The sequence below is a fragment of the Bombina bombina genome, chromosome 1, assembly GCF_027579735.1.
Source record: "Bombina bombina isolate aBomBom1 chromosome 1, aBomBom1.pri, whole genome shotgun sequence".
Taxonomy (NCBI): Eukaryota; Metazoa; Chordata; class Amphibia; order Anura; family Bombinatoridae; genus Bombina; species Bombina bombina.
The window spans coordinates 1454718674-1454730507 of NC_069499.1; the positions used below are offsets into that span (position 1 = coordinate 1454718674).

General features: G+C 40.7%; 1 protein-coding gene across 1 annotated transcript; it reads left to right on the forward strand.

Moving 5' to 3' along the window:
• Positions 1-9261: 9261 nt before the first annotated feature.
• Positions 9262-11612, forward strand: LOC128643288 (tigger transposable element-derived protein 1-like). The gene has a single exon (XM_053696251.1). It carries the CDS (start codon positions 9380-9382, stop codon positions 11234-11236), a length of 1857 nt encoding a protein of 618 aa, XP_053552226.1. The 5' UTR covers positions 9262-9379; the 3' UTR covers positions 11237-11612.
• Positions 11613-11834: the final 222 nt, after the last annotated feature.

Sequence of the window (11834 nt, forward strand, 5' to 3'; positions counted from 1 at the left end):
AAATCGGCCCCATTGATTCCTATGGGGAAATCGTGCATGAGCACGTTTAGCCAGCTCACCGCTACCGTAAGCAGCGCTGGTATTGAGGTGAGATGTAGAGCTAAATTTTGCTCTCACTCACTTTTTTGCGGCTAACGCCGGGTTTTAAAAAAAAAAAAAATACCAGCGTTGTTTGCAGGTGAGCGGTGAGCTGAAACTGCTCGTTAGCCCCGCACAGCCTTACCGACAAAAACTCGTAATCTAGCCGAAAGTTTTTTAAATAAAAAACAGAATGTTAGTTTCAATAGTAGCAGCTTGCAGGGTCATTGATTATCTTTGTGTCATGTGTTAATGTTTGTCTTCTGTAAACAGGTACAATCTTAATATAGAAGCAGCGCTTGTGTGCCAATTATCAGCTATTATAAGTGAAACATTAACAGAAAATAAGCTATTAAACAGGAACTTTTCTACAACTATTCTTGTAAGAAGTTGAGGTGACAGCAGGTCCTTGCACAGGAAACTTTCCAGCAGAGTTACATTTTACTACAGTGCTTAGCATGCAGGATACAGAAATTATATTCTCTCTAAGCAGCAGCTACTCAAAAGAGGGGCCTAGTACAAAATCTTATTTGTGGGCATCCCTAAAGGTATGCTGCTCTGTAGAATGATTTTGAGAATAGATATACGGTAGATAGCTATATAGATCAACCTGCAACCAGCACTAATAAAAGGCTTCCCTGCAATAGTATTATATACATCCTGCACATGCCTGTGTAAAGACAGGCTACTATGCCTCCCCAGCACTTGAGCCCTGATTCTATTGCACCTTCTGCACCAAACCGGGAACAATCCTGGTATAACTTGGTATAACAATGGTATATATTGTTATACCAAGATGCCAGCACATATTAGTACATTCTTTTGAGGAAGTGACATGATTTTATAGTATTGTAATATGGGAGATTAAAATCCCTGCATAAGATGAGGGTCCCCTTTGTTATGTCTGTATCTCATGTTTGGGGAGGAGGCATTTGCTTATGAAATAGGTTTTCCATAGTTGGCAAGATTGCGAGTTGATCACTATTAAGTGCTCCCACTCGCACGTTAACTTTGCTAGACTGAGGCTTTTTTGCTTGCTTTGGGTTGAACTTTGAATATCACAACCGTGTTCTCCCATAGACTTCAATGGAGCACGCAAACTGCAAAAAAACAAACATCCATACTTGTGTTCTAACCCGATCGCGTTTATTCAAGTGTACTTAACACGACATGAAATATGAATATTTCACATTCCGATGTTCTTCACATAGAAGAATGTGTTCTATTTATATATCTGATGATTTTTTGGTCATAGGAATATCTATTTAAAAAAAATCTATTAAAAAATGTATAGAACATATTCCCCTATACCTATATGAAGAACATTGGAACGTGAAATATTTACAGTACATACATAGTTAACCACTTTATTAAATATTAAAATTGAATAAATATGACTTTTCATGTTTTCAGCTACTTGACTGCAAAGGGCTCCTATATATATATCAATCTTCCAAAAAGGATAAGCACAGTCTTACAGAATTGTCACAACTGCCAGGGTGCACTTCATATTTATGTAACCAATCTCCATCGTAGAATAAAGGCACTCACTGGACTTTAGCAAAATATCCAATTTTAATTCAAACAAGTATCATCAAGACAATGGGGCCTATCTATCAAGCTCCGATTGGAGCTTGATGCCCCGTGTTTCTGGCGAGCCTGCAGGCTCGCCAGAAACAACAGTTATGAAGCAGCGGTCACAAAGACCGCTGCTCCATAACCTGTCCGCCTGCTCTGAGCAGGCGGACAGACATCGCCGGAAATCAACCCGATCGAGTACGATTGGGCTGATTGACACCCCCTGCTAGCGGCCCATTGGCCACGAGTCTGCAGGGGGCGGCGTTGCACCAGCAGCTCTTGTGAGATTCAGCGAGGTCTGGCGAACCTGATCCGCACTGTCGGATCAGGTCCGCCAGACCTTCTTAAATAGGGGCCAATGTCTTGATGATACTTGTTTGAATTAAAATTGGATATTTTGCTAAAGTCCAGTGAGTGCCTTTATTCTACGATGGAGATTGGTTATATATATATATATATATATATATATATATATATATATATATATATATATATGTACTGTATATATATATATATGTATGTGTGTATACATATGTATTTCTTTGTTTATATGTGTATATATATCTGTAAATAAATATATATATATATATATATATATATATACAGTAATACATTTGTACACACATATAAACATATATATATATATATATATATATATATATATATATATATATATATATATATATATATATATATATACATACATACATATACATATTTGACATGTGTATGTATGTTTTTCTAATCTTTTTTGTCTCGCATAACAGTTAACCAGATATCTGAAGTTGCGCTAACCCGACACACGTTAAAATCGATATCGCTCAGCAAACTCATTTACTTTCCACTCGAAATATGCATGCTATTTCTGTCACATGCAAAAAAGCAGATAAATACCCTATATCACTTGCATGCTACAGTTACCACACCACTCGTAATCTAGCCCATAATGTATATGTGTCATATTCCGCCCCCCTGGCTCCGCAGATCTATTTCTACATCACTTTGCTGCCTGGCTTCCTTACTTCCTTTCCTCAGATACCCCTGCCCTCATTCTCGGTGACTTCAACCTCCCTGTTGATAATCCCACTGCCTCCTCTGCAAAACAACTTCTGCAACTCACTTCCTCTTTCGGCCTGTCACAATGGACTGACTCTCCCACTCACAAAGATGCTCACTCCCTTGATCTGATTTTCAGCTATCGATGCACTCAAACTTCACAAACTCACCTTTTCCTTTTTCTGACCACCATCTCCTCACTTGTAACATCACCTCCCTCCCTACAACTCTCCCTCCTTCTACCCCTCAGACTAAACTTCACAGAAGTATCAAGTCATTAGATCAGCAACAGCTTGCTAACTCTCTCAACCTCTTCTCTCTTCCATCCCCTCCTTTTCCTGTTCTGATGAATCTATCTGCCACTATAACTCCACCCTTACATAGGTCCTTGATAATCTGGCCCCACATACCATAGCTTGGAAAACATACACTCATCCTCAGCCCTGGCATACTCCTCTGACACGGTACCTACGCAGATGTTCCCGTACTGCTAAGCGACATTGGAGGAAATCTCGGAGTTCTGCTGACTTTCTTCACTATAAGTTCATCTTGAACTCTTACTATTCTGCCCTTTATCTATATAAGCAACAATATTTCTCCACTCTTATCTCTACTTTTTCTTCAAACCAAAACGTCTGTTTTCTACTTTCAATACTCTTCTCCGCCCACCCCCACCACAACTTTTCTCTCAGCTCAAGATTTTGCGAGCTACTTCAGCAACAAAATCGACTCCATCAGAAATGAAATCAGCTCTCAACATACTGCCGGTCTCACTCCCTCTCAAAAGCTCACAATCATCCAAAACTCACAAAGCCATACATTTAGCTCTTTTGCCCCTGTTACAGAGAAAGACGTTTCTGCACTTATACTATCCTCTCACCTCACTACCTGTCCCCTCAACCCCATGCCCTCACAACTTCTCCCCTCCCTCTCTTCTAACCTTACCCCTATACTCACACAGATGTTTAAGAGATATGGGAACTATACCTCAAAAAACCCTTACCCCTATACTCACACACATCTTCAACCTCTCCCTCAGCACTGGTATAGTCCCCACAACGCATGTTTAAGAGATGTGGGAACTATATCCTCAAAAAACCTTCTCTCGATCCAACCTCCCCATCTAACTACCGCCCTATTTCCCTACTCCCTCTTGCCTCAAAGCTTCTTGAAAAGCTAGTATATGCACATCTATCCCATTTCCTTACATTAAACTCCCTCCTTGATCCACTGCAATCTGGATTTCGTCCCATTTACTCAACAGAGTCAGCAATTGTTAAGGTTACCAACGACCTACTTACAGCAAAATCCAAAGGCCACTTCTCTCTGATTATCCTCCTTGATCTGTCTGCAGCCTTTGATACTGTCGACCACCCTAATTTATTCCATACCCACCAATCCTTCTGCATCTGCGAGAGCAGATATTTGTCCCTTTAAGGAACTAGCTGATAATCCTTTCTCCAATCCTTCTTGGAGAAAGGACAAAATTCTAGGAATCCTAATCTTACTCCATGAGTAACCCTTGGATTCACACCAACAAAGATATTTGCGCCAAATCTTATGATAGATTTTCCTGGTAACAGGCTTTCTAGCCTAAATCAGGGTATCAATGACCGACTCAGAGAAACCACGCTTTGATAGAATCAGGCGTTCAATCTCCAAGCAGTCAGACGCAGGGAAATTAGATTTGGATGCTTGAACGGACCTTGGATTAGAAGGTCCTGCCTCATTGGCAGAGTCCACGGTGGAACAGATGACATGTCCACCAGGTCTGCATACCAAGTCCTGCGTGGCCACGCAGGCACTATCAGAATCACCAAAGCTCTCTCCTGCTTGATTCTGGCAACCAGACGTGGGAGGAGAGGAAACGGTGGAAATACATAAGCCAATACATAAGCCAGATTGAAGGACCAGGGCACTGCTAGAGCATCTATCAGTACCGCCTGGGGATCCCAGGACCTGGACCCGTAACGAGGAAGTTTGGCGTTCTATCGGGACGCCATCAGATCCAATTCTGGTGTGTCAGCTGGGAAAATACCTCCGGATAGAGCTCCCACACCCCCGGATGAAAAGTCTGATGACTTAGGAAATCCGCCTCCCAGTTCTCTACCCCTGGGATATGGATTGCTGAGAGATGGCAAGAGTGATCCTCTGCCCATCGGATTATTTTGGTTACCTCTATCATCGCTAGAGAACTCTGTGTTCCTCCTTGATGATTGATATAGGCTTCAGTCGTGATCTTCTCCGACTGAAATCTGATGAATTTGGCTGCAGCTAGCTGAGGCCACGCCTGAAGTGCATTGAATATCACTCTCAGTTCTAGAATGTTTATCGGGAGGAGAGATTCCTCCCGAGACCATAAGCCCTGTGCTAGCAGGCTGGCATCTGTTGTTACTATGAGCCACTCTGGCCTACAGAAACACATTCCCTGAGACAGGTGGTCCTGAGACAACCACCAGAGAAGAGAATCTCTGGTCTCTTGATCCAAATGAAGTTGAGGAGATAAATCTGCATAATCCCTATTCCACTGTTTGAGCATGCATAGTTGCAGTGGTCTGAGGTGTAGGCGGGCATAAGGAACTATGTCCATTGCTGCTACCATGAGTCCGATTACCTCCATACACTGAGCCACTGATGGCCGAGGAATGGAATGAAGAGCTCGGCAAGTGATTAAAAGTTTTGATTTTCTGACCTCCGTCAGAAATATTTTCATTTCTACCGAGTCTATCAGAGTCCCTAGGAAGGAAACGCTTGTGAGAGGGACGAGAGAACTCTTTTTTTATGTTCACCTTCCACCCGTGAGATCTCAAAAAAGCCAACACGATGTCCGTGTAAGACTTGGCTAGCTGGAAAGTCGACGCCTGAATTAAGATGTCGTCTAGATAAGGCGCCACTGCTATACCCTGCGGTCTTAGAACCGCCAAAAGGGACCCTAGCACCTTTGTGAAAATTCTGGGAGCCGCGGCCAACCCGAAGGGAAGGGCCACAAACTGGTAATGCCTGTCCAGAAGGCGAATCTGAGGAATTGATGATGATCTCTGTGAATAGGGATGTGTAGATACGCATCCTTTAAATCCACGGTAGTCATATATTGACCCACCTGGATCAGAGGAAGAATAGTCCGAATAGTCTCCATCCTGAAAGATGGTACTCTGAGGAATTTGTTTAGAATTTTGAGATCCAAGATTGGTCTGAAAGTTCCCTCTTTTTTGGAACCACAAACAGGTTGGAGTAAAAACCTAGCCCTTGTTCCGCTCTTGGAACTGGGCGGATCACTCCCATGGTATGTAGGTCTTTCACATTTGTCTGGTTTGCAGACAATGTGAAATCTCTCCCTTGGGGGGGGGGGGAGTCTTTGAAGTCCAGAAGATATCCTTGGGACACAATTTCTAAAGCCCAGGAATCGTGAACATCTCTTGCCCAAGCCTGAGCAAAGAGAGAGAGTCTGCCCCCTACTAGATCCGGTCCCGGATCGGGGGCTACCCCTTCATGCTGTCTTAGAGGCAGCAGCAGGCTTCTTGGCCTGTTTACTTTGTTCCAAGCCTGGTTAGGTCTCCAGACTGAGTTGGATTGGACAGAATTCCCCTCTTGCTTTGCTGCAGGGGAAGCTGAAGCGTGACCACCTTTGAAGTTCCGAAAGGAACAAAAATTATTTTGTTTGGTCCTCATCTTATTTGTTTTATCCTGAGGGAGGGCATTTCCCTCCAGTGATGTCTGAAATAATTTACTTCAGTGCAGGCCCGAATAGGGTCTTTCCTTTGAAAGGGATGTTCAACAATTTAGATTTTGATGACACATCAGCAGACCAGGACTTAAGCCATAACGCCCTGCATGCTAAAATGGCAAAACCTGAATTCTTTGCCGCTAATTTAGCCATTTGGAAAGCGGCATCTGTAATGAAAGAATTAGCCAACTTAAGGGCCTTAATTCTATCCATAATATCCTCTAATGGAGTCTCCACCTGAAGAGCCTCTTCTAGAGCCTCAAACCAGAAAGCAGCTGCAGTAGTTACAGGAACAATGCATGCAATAGGTTGGAGAAGAAAACCTTGATGAACAAAAATTTTCTTTAGGAGACCCTCTATTTTTTTATCCATAGGATCTATGAAAGCACAACTGTCTTCGATAGGTATAGTTGTACGCTTAGCAAGAGTAGAAATATCTCCCTCCACCTTAGGAACAGTCTGCCACAAGTCCTGTATGGTGTCAGATATGGGAAACATTTTCTTAAAAACAGGAGGGTGAGCGAACGGAATACCTGGTCTATCCCACTCCTTAGTAACAATAGTCACAATCCTCTTAGGGACTGGAAAAACATCAGTGTAAACAGGAACCTCTAAGTATCTGTCCATTTTATACAATTTCTCTGGGACCACTATAGGGTCACAATCGTCTAGAGTAGCTAATACCTCCTTGAGCAATAAGCGGAGGTGTTCAAGCTTAAATTTAAAGGCCGTCATATCAGAATCTGTCTGAGGGAGAGTCTTTCCTGAATCAGAAATCTCTCCCTCAGATAACAAATCCCTTACCCCTACTTCAGAACATTGTGAGGGTATATCGGATACGGCTACTAAAGCGCCAGACGGCTCGGCATTTGTTCTTAACCCAGAGTTGTCACGCTTTCCTTGCAAACCAGGCAGTTTAGAGAAAACCTCTGTGAGGGTTTTATTCATAACTGTGGCCATGTCTTGTAAAGTAAATGAATTAGACGCTCTAGAGGTACTTGGCGTCACTTGTGCGGGCGTTACTGGTTGTGACACTTGGGGAGAGCTAGATGCTAAACCCTCATTTCCTTCTAACTGAGAATCATCTATTGCAATATTTTTAAGTGCTAAAATATGCTCTTTATAATTTATAGACATATCAGTGCAAGTGGGACACATTCTAAGAGGGGGTTCCACAATGGCTTCTAAACACATAGAACAAGGATTTTCCTTGGTGTCAGACATGTTAAACAGGCTAGTAATGTAACAAGCAAGCTTGGAAAACACTTTAATCAAAGTAAATAACACTTTAAACAAAAACGGTACTGTGCCTTTAAGAGAAAAAAAGCTGCACAAACTCTGCAAAACAGTGTAAAAAAGCAGTAAACACAACAAAATTTTTACAGTAGCATCATAAAGCCTTAGTAACTTTGCACCACTATGCAAATAAACAATTAACCCCTTAATGTAAAAACCGGATTGAAAAAACTTCAAAACCGGTAAAATAACGTTTAGCACCTTGCCACAGCTCTGCTGTGGCGCCTACCTGCCCTTTAGGAACGATTTGTGGGGAAAAAACTTCTTTACAGCCCTCAAATACAGCAGGAATCTCTGGAGAAGTAGCTGGATGTGGGTTAATAACCCTTAAATAAGCCACAAAGACCCCTTAAAGTCCCTCAAAAAACGTTATATTTGCATATTGAACCAAAACGTTTTTTCCTATCAGTGTCACCAGTAACTATGAGCCCTTTATGCAAGCTTGGATTCCTCTTTTACTGAATACAGCTTACCTTTCCCTCATGGGGATATATATACATATATATTAGACATGTGCGTTTTGTTTCGTTCCGAATAGAAATTCGGACAAATTCGCCAAATTCGGAGATTCGAATCTATTCGAATTTCCAAATTACCCTAGCAACGAAACTAAACTAATCCGAATGCATTTGTAACGAATAAATCCAAATTAGTTTGGATTTATTTGTTACATTCGAATGGCCATGGACTAATCACAATTCAGTATACAAATTAAATTTAGTGAGATTTAGTGAGCTAGAACAGTGAAATAATTCCGTTTGTGTAACTTGGAACCATCTGAATCAACATAACACATACAAAACTTCCGAATTTACAAATCGAATCCGAAACGAATAAATCAGAATACACCTGAATTTATTAGAATCCGAATTAATACATTTGAATGTATCCGAATACGAATCGATCCGAAACTAAATTGATATAAAATCTGAATCGGTCCGAAACTAACCAAAACAGATTTTTTCCGCTGTGCACATGTCTAATATATATACATGTATATGTATGTATGCATATATATATACAGTATATATATATATATATATATATATATATATATATATATATATATATACATACTGTATATATATATATATATATACAGGCATACCCCGCTTTACGGACCTTCACTTTACGGACACTCGCGAGTACGTACATAGCTATTACGGACCCTCTCTTTACGGACACTCGCGAGAACGGACAAACCCGCCCCTGCGCACATGAAACAGTTAGTCTCTATGGTTCAGGAAGAGGTTGCCGCGCGCCAGGAAGATGTTGCTGCGCACCAGGAAGAGGTGGGGTTTCCGCTCACTGTGTAGAAGCTGCGCACTTGGCAAGTGAAGTTAAAAAGTGAATCGTGTATAGAAGATTCCTGCACCCAAATTGCTATTTTATTCCTGCCATAATACTGTACTGCACTGAAACCACTACTGTACATAGAACTTTGGGGAACATATACTGTATACAGTACTGATTGTAACACGCTTGGCACACACTGTGTATAGAAGATTCCTGCACCCAAATTGCTATTTTATTCCTGCCATAATACTGCACTGTACCCCTACTTGTACATAGAACTTTGGGGAACATATACTGTATACAGTACACGTACAGTACTGATTGTAACACGCTTGGCACCTAGAGCTGATAATGGCAGATAAAAAGAAATGCCGTAAATCTATTACCTTGGATATGAAGCTTAAAATTATTAGATTGTATGATGAAGGTGTAATTCAAGCTGAAATAGGCCGAAAGCTAGGCTTCACTAGGACCACAATTAACACAGTCATGAAGAACAGAGAAAAAATTGTTGCAGAAGTTAAAAGTGCTACACCTGTTAACACCACAACAATTCGAAAAAGGGATAGCATTGTTGCAGACATGGAGAGACTCCTAATACTTTGGATAGAAAATCAGACAACACGCCATGTTCCTGTAAACCAGGCAATTATACAAAGTAAAGCCTTAAGCTTATTCAATGACCTGAAGGCTAAGAAAGGTGAAGCAGCAAAGGATGCTGAATTTGTTGCAAGCCGTGGATGGTTTGATAGGTTTAAGAAGAGGTCTAATCTACATAACATCAAAGTACAAGGAGAGGCAGCTGCTGCAGATACTGAGGCTGCAGAAAGCTATCCAAGTGAATTTGCAAAAATTATTGAAGATGGAGGCTACTCCATGGATCAAATTTTTAATGTGGATGAGACTGGTCTATTCTGGAAGAAGATGCCTGCAAGAACCTTCATTGCAAGACAGGAAAAATCAATGCCAGGCTACAAGCCAGCTAAAGATAGAATAACCCTTCTGTTAGGTGGCAATGCTTCTGGTACCTTAAAGCTAAAGCCTTTGTTTATTTACCGTTTTCAAAATCCAAGAGCTTTGAAGAACTACGTTAAAACTAGACTTCCAGTGCATTGGAGGGCAAATAAAAAAGCATGGGTAACTGCAGCCCTTTTTGAGGATTGGTTTGACACCTGCTTTGTTCCAGAGGTGAAAGCTTATTGCAAAGACAATAATATCCCTTTCAAGATTTTGCTGCTTGTTGATAATGCTCCTGGACACCCTCGAACACTAGAAGAGCTCAACCCTAACATTAGAGTGGAATTCCTACCACCAAATACCACTTCATTACTGCAGCCCATGGATCAATGTGTCATAGCTGCCTTCAAGTTAAACTACTTAAAAAGAACATTCAGTAAGTGTATTGCAGCAATAGACAAAGAAGAAGGTGCAGGGCAAGAAGTCCTATCGAAATTCTGGAAAAGCTACAACATCTTGGATTGCATTAAAACTGTAAGAGATGCTTGGAATGACATAAAGGATACCACAATGAAAAGGGCCTGGAAAAAATTATGCCCACAGTTAGCTGATGATTCTGAAGGCGTTGATGATTCTGTAGCTAATGTTACTGAAAATATTGTAGAGATGGCAAGGCAGTTAGAGCTGGAAGTAGAGCCAGAAGATGTTGCTGAACTGCTTGCATCCCATACTGAGCCCCTCAGCAATGAAGATCTTCTAGAACTTGAAGAGGAGAGAGAAGAAGAAGAAGATGTGCAAAATGGGGTTGAGAACATTGAACAGCCTGAAGGCTTAACTTCAAAAATTCTCTTTCAAGCTTTCCGTCATCTTGATAGCGCCATGGCTCTTTTTGAAAAGCATGATAGGGACTTTGAAAGAAGCTTCACAGTCAATGGTAACATTTCAGGGGCTTATTCCTGTTACAAAGAAATCTACAGAGAAAAGAAGAAAGCTACACTTCAAACCTCCATAGAGACTTACTTTTCTAAAAGTCCATCAGCACGCAGATCATCATCATCGACAGACAGTCATTTGGATACCAGATCATCAACTGGCAGTCCATTTCCAGCTCTGGCATCACCACCCAGTCCTGCTCCTTCTCTTATTGCTACTTGTAGTACACCCAATTCGCCAGCAAGAAAGCGTCTCGCCTTTGAAGAGTTGACTTGTGAAACAGAAGATACCAGTATGACTTCATCCTTACTAGAATAAATGCTCATAGCTGATCCTAAGCTTAGAAAATGTTGTGTTTACAGTATTTTGCAATACAGTACAGTAAATATGTTCTCTTGTCCTAAGCTGATCCTAAGCTTAGAAAATGTTGTGTTTATTTTGCAATACTGTACAGTACAGTAAATATGTTCTCTTACCCTAAGCTGATCCTAAGCTTAGAAAATGTTGTGTTTATTTTGCAAAACTGTACAGTACAGTAATTATGTTCTCTTGTCCTAAGCTGATCCTAAGCTTAGAAAATGTCTTTATTTTTCAATACAGTACAGTAAATACTGTATGTTCTGTTGCCCTAAGCTGATCCTAAGCTTAGAATTTTTTTTGTTTATTTTGCAATAAATATTTTCTTTTGGCCTAACCTTATAGTATTGTGTTTATTTTAGTTATAAATGTATTATTTATATCAGTTATGCCTATAAATGACTATTATAATGAAGTACAAGCATTGAGAAGTGAAAAAAAAGTATTGCTTCACTTTAAGTACATTTTCGTTTTACATACATGCTCTGGTCCCATTGTGTACGTAAATGTGGGGTATGCCTGTATATATATATATATATATATATATATATATACACAC

What these genes read in the sequence shown, in the direction of transcription:
- LOC128643288 (XM_053696251.1), top strand. Translation starts at nt 9,380, where the DNA reads ATGGCAGATAAAAAGAAATGCCGTAAATCTATTACCTTGGATATGAAG.